At 42.9% G+C, this 23,459-nt stretch overlaps 1 protein-coding gene across 1 annotated transcript; it reads left to right on the forward strand.

The window, feature by feature from the left end:
• The first annotated feature begins 3,398 nt into the window (after positions 1 to 3,398).
• Positions 3,399 to 3,792, forward strand: LOC127332167 (uncharacterized). The gene has a single exon (XM_051358429.2). The coding sequence runs from the start codon at positions 3,416 to 3,418 to the stop codon at positions 3,773 to 3,775; it is 360 nt and encodes a 119-aa protein (XP_051214389.1). The 5' UTR covers positions 3,399 to 3,415; the 3' UTR covers positions 3,776 to 3,792.
• The last annotated feature ends 19,667 nt before the right edge of the window (positions 3,793 to 23,459 follow it).

Here is a 23,459-nt window from a genome sequence, read left to right on the forward strand (position 1 = left end):
GGACATACAAACATTAAAAAAAAAATCGCAAGAGCTCTAACCTTTTGGTCGAAATCCAATGAAATTATAATATGGAAAAGCAATCCACGTGAACTTTGGTGGACCCATGCCTTCTAACCAAACGTTTACTATAGGAAAAGTTTGAATCTATTATAATCTTTAAATTGCTTGAAAAATCTTTTGAACTTAAACGCCCTCATCTTCAAGTTCAGCAGTTCATCTTCATCTATTGTCGGTTCAAAATGCAGGGTAGTGAAAATATATAAGAACTAGATGATTCCCCGCACGTTGCTGCGGGAACAACCATATTATTTTTATATATATAGCTAATTGATTTACTGAATATAAATTGCATGATAAGGTTTCAGTTTGTATCAACATGAACCTGTAACGACGTATTTTATATGTATATGAAGATGTGGTTTGTAGTTACTAATTTGGATCCAACAAATATCAACATCATATGGAACATCTTCTTCCATCGCTAGAAATGTTCATATTTTTTATTCTTGAAAATATGTAGAATTGTACTCAAAATTCAAGTAGTGAGAAATATACATATTTCTTGAGAGCAGAAGGAATTTTGGCAGCTGATGCATAGACTGATAGAATCAACAATTATGTGCACCATGTGTGTATAAGTCATTCGTTAGTTACATTTAGCAGGGACGCAAATATAACAATTTAGTATCAGCATTATTGTTTAATTTTTGCATGAATACATGCATGCCTAGTCACAATCCGTTGGTATGCATCAAGCTATGAACTAAACAACATCGCAAAAAAACAGAGAAACGCCAAACCTACTTCTCTACAGTGCAAAACCTCTGCCAAGGCACATTACAAACTGAAGTTGTATTAACTGCAACGGAGAAACATCATTAGAATACAACTGTTGAATGGTTCATTTCTTCTGAAAATTATATGCTTGATGAATACCTCCGGATGGATCTGGAAAAAGGTGTCCTTTACTGCTGAAGAGAAGTTTCAGAAAGGATTTGATCATCTAGAAAAATCAGGGGTAGTGACTTGAGGTCAAATGCAAAAGCAGTAAGCTCATAATATTATCACTGACCACTGAAAAGTTGTGGAAATATGTAGCCTCCACCCTCCATGGATGAAATCTGCTGACCAAATGATGACTTTGGAGAGGGATGCACGATCAGTCGACCAGTATAATATCTTGATAAATTCATGGAACGATAATTCCTTTATAATGTTAGAAAAACGGCATATTAGACAATCAAGCGATGCAAGCAGCTGGTAGATCGGATGGGGGCATCGTGATTCTACTGCCATGAACTCACCTGTGCAATCGTCGAAACATATGCGGCAGCACGCGCAGCCGTATATATAGTTATAAACGCCCTGGAACGGCTTTTTCTGATGAAGTCGTGCCATTCTCTAGGCAAGACCTGAATATGAAGGTCAGCTCAAAGCCTCAGACGGAGGAGAGAGTAGTTGCTTATTCACCACTGAAACTGGAGTTGCTTGTTGGATTGGAGGGCTGGAGGCACAACCACTTGATACTGTGTGGAGATGATGCCCAACAATGTGCTTTAAAGAGGCAGCAGCTGATGCAACACGTGAAGGAGAGGAAGAGGTAGAAGATGATCCAAGATCCATCAGTTTCTTTTGGTGTTCACTTCATGTAGAAGATAGTGGGGATGTGAAGAGCAACGAGAATAATTAAGTGTAAGCCACAAAGCGAGACGAAGCCTAGAAGACTCACATCTTCTTTCAATATTAGCTGCGTGTTTGTAACATGGAGGTAGATTTGTTTTTTGCTGAGGTGGCATATTCGTTTAGGTGGACGTCTTGCATGTTGAGAGAAATCACTTAGTGGGTTTCTCCTATTTAGATATTATAGATGGGCAAACTGCACAGGGACGGGGATAAAGAAAATAAAAAGGTAAAAATGAAAAAAAGATAGGAAGATGAAAAGGCAGCAGAAAAAAAAAGAATGAAGGAAAAAACACGTACTACTTTATTGGGCCCGGTTCATGGTTGAGCGGCAAAAGGATCTGCCAAAACCACCGTTGTATCGTTAGAAGAAATAATTGCATTATAACTTGGGCTTAGTGTTACAGGGACGAGGTTTGCTTTGAGGCCTGCCACCTACGTGAGCGTTTTTGGATTCCCTGTCTTTCGGGGTAACTCGGGCAGCTTCTTTTCCTCTCCTTTTCTTTTTGAGAAAGAACAACCAATCTATTAATCATCATCAGCTACAAAAAATACTAAAGGTAACAAAAATACAAATAGATATTTAGATCACCTAGCGAATACTAAGAGCACTGGAGTGAACCGAAGGCACGCCGCCATCCTCACCTCTCCATCACAGGAGCCGAACAAAACTTGTAAATTCTTTTTTTGAAAGGGATACCATAGGAGAAGCTCCTACAATTATTATTTTTAATAATAAGAATCCAAATCTACGTTCCTGGGGTATGATCCAATTTCCTAACCAAGTGAGCTAAGATCACTTTTTTAAAGTAGAGTTTCTTATAGCAGGCAGATGAAAGTCGCCGTGCTAAGGGAGAAAAGAACCAACATGGCAGAGCATCAACCATCGTCAATGGTGAGAACCGTAGATCAAAAGAACCAAACCTTTAACCACACCGACGGACACAAAGACGGGCCAGATCTCAAGATCCACCCGACACAAAACTCCATGCATCATCCGCTGGCGCTAGGCGAACCACCGATGCAAGGATAGGCGAGGGGAACCTTATTCTGCTATTAGGATGTAACCGTCGCCTCATCATACGGAAGAAGTTGTAAAACAACTTAAGAATAACGGGATACCTCCCGCCGAGGAGGGGCCGCGGTCAGCCACACCTTTAAAGCCCTACAACGAGGGGACGAAACATGAGTTTCACATATCGTCTCTCTCTCTCTTGTAGGCCTACACTACATACCAGGTTCTTTTCCTTTTACATTCACAAGAAGTTCAAATATATACTTAATGTGCAGTTTTACAGAAAATTGGAACAGAGTATAAGCATAGGAACACTGCCTTTGCTGTACTTTGGGTTGCTGTTTTCTCGGGGAACGTATGCGCGAATTGTAACCCAGAATTGGGATAATATTTGTTCTTCATACGAATTTTTGAGACGAATGTTCTTTACTAGAATTAGAATCATGTTTTTTGCATATGCAGGCTTGGAGGCAGCCATTGATGGTGCGAAAGCGAAACCATGGCAAGCGTGACCCAACCACCCTGCACCAACACGGGTCCGCGGCCGTTGACACCACGCACAAAGCACCAGGAACAGCACGTACAAAATCCCCCGCTCCCGCCACATCCTCCTTCCCGCGCGCGCCACCACCACGAAGCTACCGTCGTCGCCGTCGCGATCGCACGCACCACACACTTAACGTAGACATATTAGCCCTTTGATCACGAACCAAACCCATGGCGCCATTCCCGGCCGCCGCCACCGCCATGAAGACGAGAGCGACGTGCGTGCTGCTGCTGCTGCTCCTGTGGGCGGACGTGCGGCCGCCGCCGGTGGCCGGGCAGGCGCCAGCCGAGCCCGACGCGGCGGACGCGGCGACGAGCAAGGCGGACGCGGCGGCGATCGAGGCGGATTCCGACGCGCGCGGCAACGGCACCCGCGGCGGGAGCGGGGCGAGGGGCAAGGTGCTGAGCACCATCGACTGCCAGATCTGCGAGGCGACGTGCCGGGTCAAGTGCCTCATCAACAACCTCTTCCAGTGGGGCACCTGCTACCAGCGCTGCAAGGCCGACAACTGCAACGAATGGTGTAGGTAGCTAGCAGCTTAACTGGCCCTCCGACGATTATAGCTAACGCGCGCGCCGACGGAAGCACGGCGCGTGCGTGCAAGGATGTACCCGGGGACTACGTACCATCTATAGATGTCCTTCCTTTGTGTTCCGCCACAATTTTCAGTTCAACGTCTACACATATAGAAACACAATTTTCATTATTACACTCTACTTTACTTGTAAGAAAACAGCTGAATTCCACCATATACCTATAGTTCCTTTATCGAAAAATATACCTATAGTTCTGCATTTCCGATATTAGCATTATGCATGGTTTGTTAGCTAAGACCAAATGCACGACAAAAATATGTAGTCCTTAGAGGACCTCATTGCCGATAATGTTCACAAAACGATTTTTCTAGCGGCGCCGGTCAAGTTTTCGCCATCCATTTCTCCTGTAATTTGTGCTACAGAATACACGGACCACACGATTAAGTTTCAACTTTTGTAACTTAATTAGTTCGTAACATAATGGTGCACGCAGGAATACACGAATCGGGACATTATTTGAGTGGTGGATGCTTGACCGGTAGGCCACGTCGCCGTTAGAATTGCATTCGGATAATGTTCATCCTTCTCTTACCCATTCGTTCCACTCACTGAGTCCCTGTCACCATCATGATATTTTTGAACCTCACTTTGTCATCATAGACTTTGCCTAACAAACATGCATCCGAATGGTTCAAAGTTTCTAAAAAGGGTAATCTCGGCGATGTTTCCGTAGATGGGATAATTAATATCACAACTGTACTACTAGAGGATACTAGTTGAATGCCCGTGCGTTGCTACAATTCAACAAAATTAGACCATACATTAATCAAAATTAGTTTCAATTAGATTTTATTCATTTGCAACTACTCTCCCCGGTTCATATTAATTGACTCAACTTTGTCTAGATACAAATGTATCTTGTCAACAAGCGCGTCTAGATACATCTGTATTTAGATAAAGTGAAGTCAATTAATTTGGATTAGAGGAAATATTATTTTCTGGCATCTACTTGCTCCTGTTGACTATCACCCACACTCTTCAAATTTGTTTCCTCTTTACACATTTAAAATAATGCATGTGGAACTTGCATATATACTCAAGCTTGTGTAGTTTGTGATGTTGCGACCTCAGTTTACATCCCTTATGTTTTATTATATGAGTCAAATATAACCATTTTGCTTGTGGATACTGTGGCCTTGTTCTCATATAGATTCCAATATTCTTTTAACAACGGATAATTTGTTGGCCAAGAAATGCAAAACACGAGAAATTCATATATGAAACGAGTAAATGAAGTTACTGGACTGAACCAATAGTTTCCATTCAAACTTTAACATTATACATGTTGAGTGATTATAAAAAGTAATAAATTTTCCGAACAAACCAAAGAGCAAACTCATCTGCATCTATTACACCCGTGGACATATATGCCCACTTTGGCATCCTAGCTATATGGATAAGGAAGACAATGCTTCAAGTTATTGTTGTAAGTAAGGATTATGAACCTTATCAATCATTGACCATCTAGTGACAATCTAGTTCCCATAACAAAGTATTAAACATTAGATTCTTACTACCGTCAGTGTTGACGTGGCAGCTGAAATGTCACCAATTTTCTGACCGGGGATCTCATAGGAATCATCAATCTTTGTAGAGCATCTTACTTCATGTCGAGGGGGGTGACCTTGGAACCATTTCTTACCGTGACTGCAATTGATACTGGGATGTCTAGATCAGCTGCCATAACAAGATGATTTTCGTTGCCACCATTTGTGTCATCTAAATGCATAAGAATGAATAGATAACTTTGTAGAAGTGCAAGAAAACTGAATTTGTTCATTATATCATTTTGAGTGGCACAAATAAAGTTGCTCCCTAGACATGTGCAAGAAATTCTAGTACCTTTTGACAACCCTAAAAAATCCAAAAAATTATTCGAAGCAACGTTTAGAATCTTCTTTACATGAACGTATTCTACTACTGATTTCTTGGCAATGTGTGATTCACCTTGTCAACCTACAAAATAAGTAAATCATGGAGGCTGGGTGTTAATAGAGTTATGGACATCTTTGAAGTATAATTGTGCATGTTGTTGCATCCATAAGTAGGATCCATGTCCAAGAGTTAATTACATGCATGATCGAAAATATTTTTATTCAGAAAATGATGTATTTATGTTCTCTTACCTTTACTTTGCTGAATGAATGCATAGCACCTTAGGTCGATGAGGAACCTTTTATAGACAAAAGTCTCATGATTCCTAAGTGATTTCAACACTGACATTTGAAAGGAAGTGGAATATCTATTTAGTCCTTCCAAAAGAGAACCATTTTGTTTTCTACTTTGAAAGTATAATTTCCCATCATCACCAATTTCATAGCATTAATATTGCTAACACTAACAGAGCCTTGCTAAAACCTGAAAAATATAATTCAGACGAGTTGACTAATAAGGGAGTTAATTTATGAAACCCTATGCCTCATAAAAAAAATTATTGAAATTATTCTCAAAGAGATAAAAGGAAGGAGAAGAACCATACCTTTCATTAACAATAGTATGGGATGACAAATGTGAGATCAGAAGAATACATTCCATTTTGTGATCCCGATTAACTGGTCCTCAGAAATAAGCTCCAAAATATGGGTATATAAATCCATCGCCACGAATCTGAACCTATCGATAGCTATTCTCGTGGATAACATAAAAATAACCATGCAAGATTTATCCTGCAAAATTGAACACATATTTCTGAGCCGCAAGATAACAGTCGTGCCCAACACACAGTTCAGGTGGTGCCTAGATAGTCGTGTGCTGAAAACTAAAAAAATATACTAATCGAGACCTAAATTTGGGCGTGGCGTGGAAGGAAGCAGAGGTGATGCTTCGATTGTTACATTGGTCTGGGCCTCCCGGTGCATTTTTCATTGTCTTCATCGCAATAGCAAGGGACTTTGCTTCTTGTAGCAATGGAAGAGGCTCGTGACCTCGCTTGATAGGAACGCCACATGTGCCTCCTTAACCCGGAGAAGCTTCAGAACCACCAGGACCTCTCCCAGGCGTCCGCCTCAAGACACGCGTTGGCCTCTTCCTTAGTGACTACCTCGAGCTAAATAGCTGATGATGATCGAACCTGATCTTATCTGATAGAAGTAAAGCCGAAATTAAAAATTAAACAACCATAAGCCCCAAGCGTCCGGTCCTTATTTATAAGACGTAGTGGGCATATCTTAAGGAAGTTACCATTACAACAACAACACACGAGTACACCAAACGATTCAACCCTTCGCAATCACTTCTTGAACATCCCTAATTGCAACCCTTCACCAAAGAATTTGCAAACCTAAGCCAATGCAAAAAAAAAAACAGCAAATTAGACAACCACCATATTAAGGAACATGGTTTAATGATATTGGAATCACCAGTTTGCTCTTCCCCATCACCACTTTGGCTGCTCGAGTTCACGGGCGAGCTCGCAACTTCTTGTGGCGGCACCCGCTTCGGCAGACGAGGGCCTAGCTACTCGTACGTCACGGTGGATTGTGGTTGCGAGGAAGAATCAAACCGGGCACGGTAGGAGGCGCCGCTCCTCTTCCGCATCGAAGGCAAAACTGTCGTGGCGCCGTCTTCCATCACATACCGTCTTGATCTCCCAATCCCTTCTCACATCTAGCGTGAGCATGGTCATTGAAAAGGAACATTATAATGTAGCAAGGTGATAAAGGAGACGTGATTTTTGGGTAACTGATTCATCTAATTGATTTTTGCATGATGTGCGGTCAATTTGTGCGTTACGCTCCATTGGAATCGGATCCCAGTGCAAAAAAAATCGATGACACAGGAAAAATCCACAAGTCAGCGCTGAAATCACACGCGAGGAGAAAAGAGTATTTGTAGCATGCGGATGTGGTAGGATTAGTTAGGAAAGAGATTAATTATAATTGTCCATCAAAATCCCAGATTTTTGGGGTCGTGTGGTAATTTTTGGTGCTTGATTACAACGTTTGATATCCGCATTGATGTGTGATTGATAATTAATAAATGCTGGTGACTGATTTTTTTAAGTGACCTTGTGTTAAAAGGAAAGAGTAGATTTGTCAACACCCGAATTTTTAAGTCCGGATGCCTATTAAGTCATTCATCGCAATCCCGGGAATATTGTTGTTGCGAGGCATAATAGTTAAGTATCATAGTCATCATTCATTACAAACCATAATGTCTTACAACTTGAATCACATGATCCATATTACACGAATAGTTGATCTATTGATCAACGAACAAACACAAGTTCATAGCGGAAGTGTAAAGATAAATGGACTCTCTAGTCCACAGGCCAACGCTTGACGTCGGAAGACTCCTAGTTGTCGTAGGCGTCCTGTTGGTCATCTCCTTGGTAGTTCTGTTCATCTTCATACTCTGGCCATTTGAATAGTCAGGGACAAAGCCGTGAGTACTTTAAGTACTCGCAAACTAATACTAGTGTAAGTGCTAATATTTCTAGTAAGGGGGTGCTAAGCTCTAGTTTATTTGCATAAAGCCAATATTAGTTCACAAGTATTTGAGAAAAGACTTATTCAAGTGCTAACTAACTCAAGTGGGAACATTAGTGTCATTCCCACAACATTGTTGTGATTCAAAGTCAAGTCACCAATTCACCATTCATTTCAACATCATTTTCAAGAATCTGACACCGAAAACTGTATGGCCTTTCCAACCGTCCGTAACCGTGGACACGGCTATTCGAATAGATTTACACTCTGCAGAGGTTGCACACTTGTGCCACAACATTTGATTTCATCCGTCGGGATTACCCCGAATCATCGTAACACAGTACGCGGATCATCAACCATAACCTTTCACTTACAAATCCTAGTATGAGCACCTCTCCCCATGAGTTTGGCCTCCCAGTGAAGACCAACTGTCAACCTGGGAACTGCACAGGGCTTGGCCGTACAATTCACCTCAATTCACATCATTTCTCAACAACGGAGGCAGCCTCGGCATAACCCCTATGATGTGTATTCAGAGGGAACCCATACTAAGATGCATAAATTTCCAGTTAAGCCCTACCCATAATCAGGTATTGTGGGGTACTCAATATTGGAAAGGTATCGCATTCAAACCAATATCAGTTTTATCAAAAATCACCATCTTCTCTTGGTCATATCCACCTTCACAAATTCATGCAATGGAAATGACTCATCATTCCAAGGTTTCAAAATTCAGTTCAAGTCACATGTTCCCATCTAGAGTAGTCAAGTTTTAGTATTTAGCACTAGCACTAATCATGAGGGGTGCTATCTTGCTTGGCTATCTTGAGACTAACTTTCCTACTCTAGTAACCTTCTTTTACTTTGACCAAAGTTAACTATAAAATTAACTCTTTGAATAAACAAGTAAAAACTTGTAAGGTAGAAACTTGGCATAGGCTTATGGTAATAAAGGTAAGACTAATGGTGCCTTTGCCCAAAGGGCTTTGCATTTTGCAAGAATATTAGCTTGCCTTGGTAGTTCTCAAAGTTCTCCTCCTCCTCCTCTTGGTAGCAACCTTCTTCCTCCGGGTATTCTCTGGTGCTAGCGTCTAAATTTGAATACGAGGTATGATCACTCAACCAATTCATTGGCTATTCTAAACATCACATATATTCACACAAACTATTCTAAGCACACAATTAATACAATTAAGGTGCATTGGTTGTGTTGCTTGAGGAAAAATAATTTCCTCTCATTATATATGTAAATGATAGTTTCCATATAGTTCTTGAGAAATAATTTCCTCTCATTGAATCTTCTTAAGATTTAATTTCTCAAACAATCATACATGAAATCATGTTGACCTAATTCAACCATTCATCATCATTATTTGAGAAAATGATTTAAATGAGGTAGACCACCTCATACCATTTAATAATTCTACAAATGATTTAAAATCTCCAAGTATTTCATGTGAGAGTATTTGACCAGGGGTTCAAACTTCATAGGAAATTACTTGGGACAAGATTTAAATGAATTAAAATACTTCATATGATTTGCATAATAGTTTTGGACAATATCACTTAAGTAAACTAGCCCTATTGTCCATTAATTAAACTAGGGCATGATCATTCAAAGTGACCACCCCATTTTATTGCAGAACCAATTAGTGTGAGTTAAATGTGAGCTATTAGAGTTGGAATTAACTAAATATCACTTTTGGTGGATTTTTAATATTTATTTGAATATGCAAAAGTCCCTGACTTAATCTTTTTGTCACTTTATTTCTACAACAGATCTCAAAGTGAGACCAGTGGCAAGTTGTAGAACTTTTTAGTAGCTTTCCAACAACATAAAATTTGTTAAATTTGGCCAAGCCAAACAGATTCTATTAAATTTCAAAGTTGGAGCCAGTATTGAAATTAAATGGATTTGGAAAATTAGAGTTTGAATTAAACGGGCTGGCGGGAAATGGAATTGGGCTGAAACGGTTCAAACAGAGAGAAACGGCCCAGCAGTGCATCTCGTGCGAGTGGGCTTGCTGACAGTGTGGGGGCCACCCGTCAGCGTCTATTCAAAGCCGAATCGGTACGGGGCAGTGCGGTGTGTCGGATTAAAACGAGATCCAACGGCGCACAGCCATCATCTTCTCCGGCGAGATCGAGTTACTGGCACGGCGAGCCTAGGGGGTCGGAGGGCTAAACAGTGGTCCGGCGAGCGGCGGCGGGGTTCAGGGCGAGGTTGTCGACGATGGTGAAGCAGCCTGTAGCAGTGGCGGAGCTCGAGGCGGCTCCAATCGATGGTGAATCCTCCAGGGCTTCCGCGGCTCCGATCGTCCAATTGGGGCTGCTCCAGCGTCAATCGAGTGGGTGGAGTGGTCGTGGAGAAGCAGAGATGGGAGGAGAGGATGGTGGTGTGCTTGGTTTGCTCAGGGAAGCTCTCTATTTATAGAGGAGCAAGGGTGCTGCGGGGCAGGGTTGGGGTCGACCATGGCGCAGCGATTCCGGCGAGCTAGGGAGCTAGGCGCGGGCGCGACACTGTTCTACGGTTCCTAGCGAAGCGATTGGCGGCGACAGCGCGGTCGGGCGGCGTCTGGGTTGCTCGCATTGCTTCCATGTCTGCCGCGGCGGTTGCGGGATTTGTTCATCGTCTCCGGCGGCGGCAGTCCAGGGTTCAGGTCGTGGGCGTGTCTAGTAGGATCCTGCTGTCACGGTGATGCTCAAGGCGTTGAGAGAGGGGCCAGGGCGAGCGTGTGCTGGTGGGGCGGCGCGTGGCCAGATGATGTCCGTGGCGTGCGCATGCGCGACGCGAGCGGCATGCTGGCGATTTTGGGCGCGCGATCTCCGGCGAGCTTCGGCTTCTACCTCGACACTGGCGGCGCTAGGTGGTGCTAGGGAGGCGAGGTGGCATCGTTGAGCAGCAGGGCCAGGGCAGGGAAGGAAGGGGAGAGGAGGTGGTGCGGCAAGGTGGCGACATGGCCGGCATGGCTTGCACATGCAAGCTATGCTTGGCATCCTAGGGTTCCTATGCTGGCATTGGTGAGAGAGGGGACCAGGGAACAGAGGGGAGAAGTTTGGGGCAGTAGGTTAAGGTAGATCACTATTCTAAATAGTGTTTCCATTTATTCCATATTTGCAATTTGCAAATTTTGCCCAAATTTGATTGAGTTCAAAAGGTTGCACAATTTGAAAGTGGTGTGTTTGATTGAGTTGTAGATGACCAGAGTCAACTATGGGTGGTGTTGGAATTTTCAAAATCAAAGAATTGTAAAATTGCAAAGTTGGAGATTGTTCCACATATTAAAAAGTCCCAACTTTACATGAGCATAGAATTTGATCCAAAGTGATTTTTTCATGATGGTCTTTACCAAAGTTGTTCACCTTGATGTGCTCTTGGATGAGGTGCAAAGAATCGGGAAAGTTTAGTTTGAAAATTTTGAATTGCAAGGGCTCAAAGTAGGGATCAGACTATAAATGGCAGATTTGACCATTATCATATGTGATCCCAATTTGAGTTTGAATTTGATTTGATTTGTGTTTCTTTGATTCCAAAAGTTGGAATAAGTGTTTAGTAACATAATACAACTAATGGTGAAGACCAAAATGGTCTAGGGTAAAGATTTGCAAAAATGGCATAAACCATATGTGAGGGTTTTAGGGTTTTATTCTTATTTGATTTCTTTCTCTTTTTGATTTATTTGGTTTGTGATATTCACTTGATCACATTAGGGTTTTAGGGTTTAGCACATAAACATAATAACAATCATCATGGCATATCACTCAAATGCACAAGTCCTATGCATGGCACTATATGCAAATAAAAGTTTTTGTTGGCTCTGAATTTTGAATCTCTGGAATTCTTCTAACTTTCTTTTTATTGAAAATTGGGATGTTACAAGATTGTATCTCGATTTTGTTTTGGTGGACGGTGGGATAGACGTTTGAAAGAGCGAACGGTTCAGATGCTTTCAATGAAGACCACCAAAGTGCGTTGAGTGTCAAACGACCAACTCCCATTTAATAGTAAAGAAAAGTCAAATTCACTCTAAGAAAAATATAAAGTAGGCATCCCTAAACTTGGGTCTCTGATTCGCTTACACAGAAAGCAGGGGAATCATATCAAACCAAAAGCAAGGAAGTTCGTAACTGAATCTTTACTACCATGCCACCTTTATCTCTTTCTTCTTGCATGGTAATTTTTAAAAGTAGGATTGGTTATTGTTAGCGTGTATAGGTGTACATATTGTATTTATCTTGGTACTTTGTAACCCAACTTTAACTGGCCTTTGAGCCCTTTATATAAACACCGGAACCTCACTTATTATGCGTGCGAGGCTTCCTCAAACATCTCTCTGTCCTACATGGTATCAGACTTCGGTCCTAAACCCTAACCTCCCCAACGACCCAAACCCTAGCCGCCGGCCCCTCCTTTCGCTGCTCTCCCTCCGATGTTAGGACCTCCCTGATACGTCTCCGACGTATCGATAATTTCTTATGTTCCATGCCACATTATTGATGTTATCTACATGTTTTATGCACACTTTATGTCATATTCGTGCATTTTCTGGAACTAACCTATTAACAAGATGCCGAAGTGCCAGTTGCTGTTTTCTGCTGTTTTTGGTTTCAGAAATCCTAGTAACGAAATATTCTCGGAATTGGATGAAATCAACGCCCAGGGTCCTATTTTGCCACGAAGCTTCCAGAAGTCCGAAGAGGAGACGAAGTGGGGCCACGAGGTGCCCAAACCCTAGGGCGGCGCGGCCCCCCCCCTTGGTCGCGTGGCCCTGTGGTGTGGGGCCCTCGTGCCCCCTCCTGACTTGCCCTTCCGCCTACTTAAAGCCTCCGTCGCGAAACCCCCAGTACCGAGAGCCACGATACGGAAAACCTTCCAGAGACGCCGCCATCGCCGATCCCATCTCGGGGGATCCAGGAGATCGCCTCCGGCACCCTGCCGGAGAGGGGAATCATCTCCCGGAGGACTCTACGCCGCCATGGTCGCCTCCGGAGTGATGTGTGAGTAGTCTACCCCTGGACTATGGGTCCATAGCAGTAGCTAGATGGTTGTCTTCTCCCCATTATGCTTCATTATCGGATCTTGTGAGCTGCCTAACATGATCAAGATCATCTATCTGTAATTCTATATGTTGCGTTTGTTGGGATCCGATGAATAGAGAATACTTGTTATGATGATTATCAAAGTTATGTCTATGTGTTGTTTATGATCTTGCATGCTCTCCGTTACTAGTAGATGCTCTGGCCAAGTAGATGCTTGTAACTCCAAGAGGGAGTATTTATGCTCGATAGTGGGTTCATGCCTCCATTGATATCTGGGACAGTGACAGAAAGTTCTAAGGTTGTGGATGTGTTGTTGCCACTAGGGATAAAACATTGGTGCTATGTTCAAGGATGTAGTTACTGATTACATTACGCGCAATACTTAATGCAATTGTCTGTTGTTAGCAACTTAATACTGGAGGGGGTTCGGATGATAACCTGAAGGTGGACTATTTAGGCATAGATGCATGCTGGATAGCGGTCTATGTACTTTGTCGTAATGCCCAATTAAATCTCACTATACTCATCATAATATGTATGTGCATGGTCATGCCCTCTTTATTTGTCGATTGCCCAACTATAATTTGTTCACCCAACATGCTGTTTATCTTATGGGAGAGACACCTCTAGTGAACTGTGGACCCCGGTCCAATTCTCTATACTGAAATACAATCTACTGCAATACTGTTCTACTGTTTTCTGCAAACAATCATCTTCCACACAATACGGTTAATCCTTTGTTACAGCAAGCCGGTGAGATTGACAACCTCACTGTTTCGTTGGGGCAAAGTACTTTGGTTGTGTTGTGCAGGTTCCACGTTGGCGCCGGAATCCCTGGTGTTGCGCCGCACTACATCCCGCCGCCATCAACCTTCAACGTGCTTCTTGGCTCCTCCTGGTTCGATAAACCTTGGTTTCTTTCTGAGGGAAAACTTGCTGCTGTGCGCATCATACCTTCCTCTTGGGGTTCCCAACGAACGTGTGAGTTACACGCCATCAAGCTCTTTTTACGCGCCGTTGCCGGGGAGATCAAGACACGCTGCAAGGGGAGTCTCCACTTCTCAATCTCTTTACTTTGTTTTTGTCTTGCTTAGTTTTATTTACTATTTTGTTTGCTGCACTAAATCAAAATACAAAAAAATTAGTTGCTAGTTTTACTTTATTTGCTATCTTGTTTGCTATATCAAAAACACAAAAAAATTATTTACTTGCATTTACTTTATCTAGTTTGCTTTATTTACTGTTGCTAAAATGGCCAACCCTGAAAATACTAAGTTGTGTGACTTCACAACCACAAATAATAATGATTTCTTATGCACACCTATTGCTCCACCTGCTACTACAGCAGAATTCTTTGAAATTAAACCTGCTTTACTAAATCTTGTTATGCGAGAGCAATTTTCTGGTGTTAGTTCTGATGATGCTGCTGCCCATCTTAATAATTTTGTTGAACTATGTGAAATGCAAAAATATAAAGATGTAGATGGTGACATTATAAAATTAAAATTGTTCCCTTTCTCATTAAGAGGAAGAGCTAAAGATTGGTTGCTATCTCTGCCTAAGAATAGTATTGATTCATGGACTAAATGCAAGGATGCTTTTATTGGTAGATATTATTCCCCTGCTAAAATTATATCTTTGAGGAGTAGCATAATGAATTTTAAACAATTAGATACTGAACATGTTGCACAAGCATGGGAAAGAATGAAATCTTTGGTTAAAAATTGCCCAACCCATGGACTGACTACTTGGATGATCATCCAAACCTTCTATGCAGGACTAAATTTTTCTTCACGGAATTTATTGGATTCAGCTGCTGGAGGTACCTTTATGTCCATCACTCTTGGTGAAGCAACAAAGCTTCTTGATAATATGATGATCAACTACTCTGAATGGCACACGGAAAGAGCTCCACAAGGTAAGAAGGTAAATTCTGTCGAAGAAACCTCTTCCTTGAGTGATAAGATTGATGTTATTATGTCTATGCTTGTGAATGATAGGACTAATATTGATCCTAATAATGTTCCGTTAGCTTCATTGGTTGCACAAGAAGAACATGTTGATGTAAACTTCATTAAAAATAATAATTTCAACAACAATGCTTACCGGAACAATTCTAGTAACAACTATAGGCCATATCCTTATAATAATGGCAACGGCTATGGTAATTCTTATGGGAATTCTTACAACAATAATAGGAATACACCCCCTGGACTTGAAGCTATGCTTAAAGAATTTATTAGTACACAAACTGCTTTTAACAAATCTGTTGAAGAAAAGCTTGGGAAAATTGATATACTTGCTTCTAAAGTCGATAGTCTTGCTGCTGATGTTGATCTTTTGAAATCGAAAGTTATGCCTAATGAAAATCATCATAATAAAATTGTTACTACAGCAAATGCCATCCAAGTTAGAATTAATGAGAATATAAGATTAATGGCTGAACTGCGTGCTAGGTGGGATAGAGAAGAAAATGAAAAACTAGCTAAAGAAAAGAATGTAGCTAAAGTTTGGACTATTACCACCACTAGTAATGCTAATGCTACACATGTTGCTGCACCTCCTACTATCAATAATAAAAGAATTGGTGTTAGCAATGTTTCCACTTCAATGCAAAGCGCGAGAAACTGCCCGAAACTGCTAAAACTGCTGAAACTGCCTGCGATAAAGCTGCTGAAATTTTTTCCAACAATGGGGATGATGATCCCATTGCTTTAGATTATAATGGTTTGAATTTTGATGATTGCCACATCTCTGAAGTTATAAAGTTCTTACAAAAACTTGCTAAAAGTCCTAATGCTAGTGCTATAAATTTGGCTTTCACGCAACATATTACAAATTCTCTCATAAAAGCTAGAGAAGAGAAACTAGAGCGCGAAGCCTCTATTCCTAAAAAGCTAGAGGATGGTTGGGAGCCCATCATTAAGATGAAGGTTAAAGATTTTGATTGTAATGCTTTATGTGATCTTGGTGCAAGTATTTCCGTTATGCCTAAGAAAATTTATGATATGCTTGACTTGCCACCGCTGAAAAATTGTTATTTGGATGTTAATCTTGCTGATCATTCTATAAAGAAACCTTTGGGGAAAGTTGATAATGTTCGCATTACCGTTAACAATAACCTTGTCCCCGTTGATTTTGTTGTCTTGGATATTGAATGCAATGCATCTTTTCCCATTATATTGGGAAGACCTTTTCTTCGAATTGTTGGTGCTATCATTGATATGAAGGAAGGTAATATAAAATATCAATTTCCTCTCAAGAAAGGTATGGAACACTTCTCTAGAAAGAGAATGAAGTTACCTTTTTCTATTATTAGAACAAATTATGATGTTGACACTTCGTCTCTCGATAATACTTGATACACACTTTCTGCGCCTAGCTGAAAGGCGTTAAAGAAAAGCGCTTATGGGAGACAACCCATGTTTTTACCTACAGTACTTTGTTTTTATTTTGTGTCTTGGAAGTTGTTTACTACTGTAGCAACCTCTCCTTATCTTAGTTTAGTGTTTTGTTGTGCCAAGTAAAGTCGTTGATAGAAAAGTTCATACTAGATTTGGATTACTGCGCAGAAACAGATTTCTTTTCTGTCACGAATCTGGGCTGTTTTCTCTGTAGGTAACTCAGAAAATTATGCCAATTTACGTGAGTGATCCTCAGATATGTACGCAACTTTCATTCAATTTGAGCATTTTCATTTGAGCAAGTCTGGTGCCTCGATAAAATTCGTCAATACGAACTGTTCTGTTTTGACAGATTCTGCTTTTTATTTCGCATTGCCTCTTTTGCTATGTTGGATGAATTTCTTTGATCCATTAATGTCCAGTAGCTTTATGCAATGTCCAGAAGTGTTAAGAATGATTGTGTCACCTCTGAACATGTTAATTTTTATTGTCGCTAACCCTCTAATGAGTTGTTCTAAGTATGGTGTGGAGGAAGTTTTCAAGGATCAAGAGAGGAGTATGATGCAACATGATCAAGGAGAGTGAAAGCTCTAAGCTTGGGGATGCCCCGGTGGTTCACCCCTGCATATTCTAAGAAGACTCAAGCGTCTAAGCTTGGGGATGCCTTGGGCATCCCCTTCTTCATCGACAACATTATCAGGTTCCTCCCCTGAAACTATATTTTTATTCCATCACATCTTATGTGCTTTGCTTGGAGCGTCAGTTTGTTTTTGTTTTTGTTTTGTTTGAATAAAATGGATCCTAGCATTCACTTTATGGGAGAGAGACACGCTCCGCTGTAGCATATGGACAAGTATGTCCTTAGCTTCTACTCACAGTATTCATGGCGAAGTTTCTTCTTCGTTAAATTGTTATATGGTTGGAATTGGAAAATGATACATGTAGTAATTTGCTATAATGTCTTGGGTAATGTGATACTTGGCAATTGTTGTGCTCATGTTTAAGCTCTTGCATCATATGCTTTGCACCCATTAATGAAGAAATACATAGAGCATGCTAAAATTTGGTTTGCATATTTGGTTTCTCTAAGGTCTAGATAATTTCTAGTATTGAGTTTGAACAACAAGGAAGACGGTGTAGAGTCTTATAATGTTTTCAATATGTCTTTTATGTGAGTTTTGCAGCATCGGTTCATCCTTGTGTTTGTTTCAAATAAGCCTTGCTAGCCTAAACCTTGTATCGAGAGGGAATACTTCTCATGCATCCAAAATACTTGAGCCAACCACTATGCCATTTGTGTCCACCATACCTACCTACTACATGGTATTTTCCGCCATTCCAAAGTAAATTGCTTGAGTGCTACCTTTAAAATTCCATCATTCACCTTTGCAATATATAGCTCATGGGAAAAATAGCTTAAAAACTATTGTGGTATTGAATATGTAATTATGCACTTTATCTCTTATTAAGTTGCTTGTTGTGCGATAACCATGTTCACTGGGGACGCCATCAACTATTCTCTGTTGAATTTCATGTGAGTTGCTATGCATGTTCATCTTGTCTGAAGTAAGAGCGATCTACCACCTTATGGTTAAGCATGCATATTGTTAGAGAAGAACATTGGGCCGCTAACTAAAGCCATGATCCATGGTGGAAGTTTCAGTTTTGGACATATATCCTCAATCTCAAATGAGAAAATTATTAATTGTTGTTACATGCTTATGCATAAAAGAGGAGTCCATTATCGGTTGTCTATGTTGTCCCGGTATGGATGTCTAAGTTGAGAATAATCAATAGCGAGAAATCCAATGCGAGCTTTCTCCTTAGACCTTTGTACAGGCGGCATAGAGGTACCCCTTTGTGACACTTGGTTAAAACATGTGCATTGTGATGATCCGGTAGTCCAAGCTAATTAGGACAAGGTGCGGGCACTATTAGTATACTATGCATGAGGCTTGCAACTTGTAAGATATAATTTACATGATACATATGCTTTATTACTACCGTTGACAAAATTGTTTCATGTTTTCAAAATCAAAGCTCTAGCACAAATATAGCAATCGATGCTTTTCCTCTATGGAGGACAATTCTTTTACTTTCATTGTTGAGTCAGTTCACCTATTTCTCTCCACCTCAAGAAGCAAACACTTGTGTGAACTGTGCATTGATTCCTACATACTTGCTTATTGCACTTATTATATTACTCTATGTTGACAATATTCATGAGATATACATGTTATAAGTTGAAAGCAACCGCTGAAACTTAATCTTCCTTTGTGTTGCTTCAATGCTTTTACTATGAATTATTGCTTTATGAGTTAACTCTTATGCAAGACTTATTGATGCTTGTCTTGAAGTGCTATTCATGAAAAGTCTTTGCTATATGATTCACTTGTTTACTCATGTCATATACATTGTTTTGATCACTGCATTCACTACATATGCTTTACAAATAGTATGATCAAGGTTATGATGGCATGTCACTCCAGAAATTATCTGTGTTATCGTTTTACCTGCTCGGGACGAGCAGAACTAAGCTTGGGGATGCTGATACGTCTCCGACGTATCGATAATTTCTTATGTTCCATGCCACATTATTGATGTTATCTACATGTTTTATGCACACTTTATGTCGTGCATTTTCTGGAACTAACCTATTAACAAGATGCCGAAGTGCCAGTTGCTGTTTTCTGCTGTTTTTGGTTTCAGAAATCCTAGTAACGAAATATTCTCGGAATTGGACGAAATCAACGCCCAGGGTCCTATTTTGCCACGAAGCTTCCAGAAGTCCGAAGAGGAGACGAAGTGGGGCCACGAGGTGCCCAAACCCTAGGGCGGCGCGGCCCCCCCTTGGCCGCACGGCCCTGTGGTGTGGGGCCCTCGTGCCCCCTCCTGACTTGCCCTTCCGCCTACTTAAAGCCTCCATCGCGAAACCCCCAGTACCGAGAGCCACGATACGGAAAACCTTCCAGAGACGCCGCCATCGCCGATCCCATCTCGGGGGATCCAGGAGATCGCCTCCGGCACCCTGCCGGAGAGGGGAATCATCTCCCGGAGGACTCTACGCCGCCATGGTCGCCTCCGGAGTGATGTGTGAGTAGTCTACCCCTGGACTATGGGTCCATAGCAGTAGCTAGATGGTTGTCTTCTCCCCATTATGCTTCATTGTCGGATCTTGTGAGCTGCCTAACATGATCAAGATCATCTATCTGTAATTCTATATGTTGCGTTTGTTGGGATCCGATGAATAGAGAATACTTGTTATGATGATTATCAAAGTTATGTCTATGTGTTGTTTATGATCTTGCATGCTCTCCGTTACTAGTAGATGCTCTGGCCAAGTAGATGCTTGTAACTCCAAGAGGGAGTATTTATGCTCGATAGTGGGTTCAAGCCTCCATTGATATCTGGGACAGTGACAGAAAGTTCTAAGGGTGTGGATGTGCTGTTGCCACTAGGGATAAAACATTGGTGCTATGTTCAAGGATGTAGTTACTGATTACATTACGCGCAATACTTAATGCAATTGTCTGTTGTTAGCAACTTAATACTGGAGGGGGTTCGGATGATAACCTGAAGGTGGACTATTTAGGCATAGATGCATGCTGGATAGCGGTCTATGTACTTTGTCGTAATGCCCAATTAAATCTCACTATACTCATCATAATATGTATGTGCATGGTCATGCCCTCTTTATTTGTCAATTGCCCAACTGTAATTTGTTCACCCAACATGCTGTTTATCTTATGGGAGAGACACCTCTAGTGAACTGTGGACCCCGGTCCAATTCTCTATACTGAAATACAATCTACTGCAATACTGTTCTACTGTTTTCTGCAAACAATCATCTTCCACACAATACGGTTAATCCTTTGTTACAGCAAGCCAGTGAGATTGACAACCTCACTGTTTCGTTGGGGCAAAGTACTTTGGTTGTGTTGTGCAGGTTCCACGTTGGCGCCGGAATCCCTGGTGTTGCGCCGCACTACATCCCGCCGCCATCAACCTTCAACGTGCTTCTTGGCTCCTCCTGGTTCGATAAACCTTGGTTTCTTTCTGAGGGAAAACTTGCTGCTGTGCGCATCATACCTTCCTCTTGGGGTTCCCAACGAACGTGTGAGTTACACGCCATCACTCCCTCGATGGCATCGTCGGGGCGATCGTCCCTGTCATTGTTGCAGTCGCTCCTGGTGGTGCTCCGCGTAGCACCGGCCCCGTGGTTCTCTCCTTCACCGCCAACAACTACACCATGTGGTCCATCTGCCTCAAGGCCTCCCTCGGTCGCGCTGGGCTTCTAGGTCACATCGACAGCACCATCGCTGCCGCCCGTAACGATGCCGCCTGGTGCACCTCTGACTAAACCGGCCTCAACGTCCTCCACGCTGCCATCGACAAGGACGTCGCCGACATGGTCCTCTCCGCGAACCATACCGCACGCCAATTGTGGTTGGCCGCCCGCGAGCTCTTCACCGCGTACAAGGCCGGCAAGGCGATCTACCTCGAGAACGACTTCCGTCAACTCGTCCAGGGTGCCTCCTCCGTCACCTAGTACTGCCGCCGCTTGAAGCAGCTCGCGGACGCGCTCGCCAACAATGACTCCGCCGTCTCCGACCGCCCGCTCGTCCTCAACACCATGCGTGGGATGAGCCCTCGGTTCTCCGCCGCCGCGACGGCCATCTCCATGACCGAGCCGCTGCCGTCCTTCCTCCGCGTCCACGGCATGCTGCTCATGGAGGAGATGCAGCAAGCAAACTCCGCCACCAACACCGCATCCACCGTCATGGTCACCCCGGCTCGGCCGCCTCCGCCATCTCCCTGCAACGGCACAACGTGTCGCGGCGACTCCTCCACCTCTGGCAAGCCCAAGCAGGTGTGGAAGCCGAAGGGGAAGAACATTGGGAAGAACACCGCCAACCGCCCGGCCACTCCAGCACCGGCCGGGCCATGGGTGTTGTCGAGGATACTCCTCGTCAATGCCCTCCGATTGGGGCTTAGGGTTGACGGAATCCTGAAGGCTGACACAAGACATCGGTTAACAGACAAGCGGGGAGAGCGATTTATCTAGGTTTCGGGCCCTCGATGAGGTAAAACCCTTACGTCCTGCCTGTCTGATCTTGATTATGAAAATATCGGGTTACAATGGGGCGCCGAAGGTTTCGGCTGTGGTTTCGTCGAGAGGCTAAGCGCTACTTGGACCTAGCTCTGGACTTGCGGTGGCTAAAGTTACTAAGATTGATTGTGTCCCTCGACAGCCCCTCTCCTGGCCCTTACATAAGGGGCCAGGTCTCAAGAGATTTGTTCGGGTACGACTAGGTTACAAAATCCCTAGATCTAAACTTTCCTTGTTCGGTTCTTCTTCGTCTTATCCTTCAAGGAATCTTCTTCGGCACCGCCATAGTGGCCCACCTTGCCATCGGGTGTCTTCATGGGCCTCCAGTTGGGCCGTACATGATAGGGCAATAACAGTTACTCAAAGAGTAATGCCCACATCGGTAGGCCCCGAGTGTCTAGCCGAAGATATTTCGGGTAGAGACTAAAGCATGCCTCCATCAAATGTTCTTCTCTCTTTGATAGTTCTTGTCCATCTTGTAACAACATCATCTTCTTCTATCGGGTGCAAGTTCAGCGCTGCCGATGGGAGTAGCCCCCGAGTCTAGGTACGGATTCTTGCAATCCGTGCGTAGACTCAAGTTGTACCACTCGAACGTTTTCTTCTGCCGAAGCTTTCTGCAACTCTTCATAGGTCATCCGATACATTTACATTGGGACTTCAAATTCTGGAAGTTTTTAATGCGTAAAGGATATTGAGTAGCATGCCCAGCTTTGCTGGTTAACTGCCGAAGGAAAAACAACGCTACCCTACACAGAATCACGTCCCCGGGCATGTTCCTGGAGTGCAAGAAAGTTTGTCGGGTGCGTTTCTAGCGCTCCCGATGAGAGTAGCCCCCGAGTCTGGGCATTCCGTCCTTTTCTTCAAATATTTCTTCACACCCTTCTTTGCAGGAGAATCTTCGAGTTCACGTTTATCAGGTGCGCGTTCAGTGCTCCCGATGGGAGTAGCCCCCGAGTCTAGGTATGGATGCTTGCAATCCGTGCGTAGACTCAAGTTGACCACCCGACGGTTTTGGTTTCTCCTCGGACGCTTCCAGCGAGCTTCATGACATCACTGATGACGTAATTACTGTTGCAATTTCGATTGACAGGACACGACCTGTTGGGCCCATCCTGCCTCTGCATTGTTCTGTTTTAAGAAGTGACCGCTACTTGCGTGCAGTTACCAAGGTGTCTCCTCGATTTCCGCGATCAATGATGAAAAGAGGTCCTCCTAATAAATTGGAAACAATGACACGTGCCTACTCAATCCTCAGGTTTTCTTGTACTTTATAATCTTTCGGGGTAAACTCCTCCCTTTCCTCAATCCATCATTGCATCCTCTTTCTTCTTCATTCATCTTCTTCACCCATAACCACTGCGCCGCCGCCGCCGTTTCTAGATCTCCTTAGATCTAAAATGGTGAAGAAGAAGAGCTCCACTCTTGCCACCAGTGCTGCGAGCAGTGGTGCCGCCGCCAAGACTTCTCCAAAGCCGTCGAAGAAAGGCGCTACAGATGGTCCTCCTCCAGCTCCGGTGCCGCCAGCGCCGTCGAGCTCCACGACTGGACCCATCCCCGGTGATTGGCCGGCGTCTACTACCACAAAGCGTGACGAAAAGAGGGCTCAGAGCCTTGGATTAATTTCTTCTGACGAG

The sequence above is a fragment of the Lolium perenne genome, chromosome 4 (genome assembly GCF_019359855.2).
Source record: "Lolium perenne isolate Kyuss_39 chromosome 4, Kyuss_2.0, whole genome shotgun sequence".
Taxonomy (NCBI): Eukaryota; Viridiplantae; Streptophyta; class Magnoliopsida; order Poales; family Poaceae; genus Lolium; species Lolium perenne.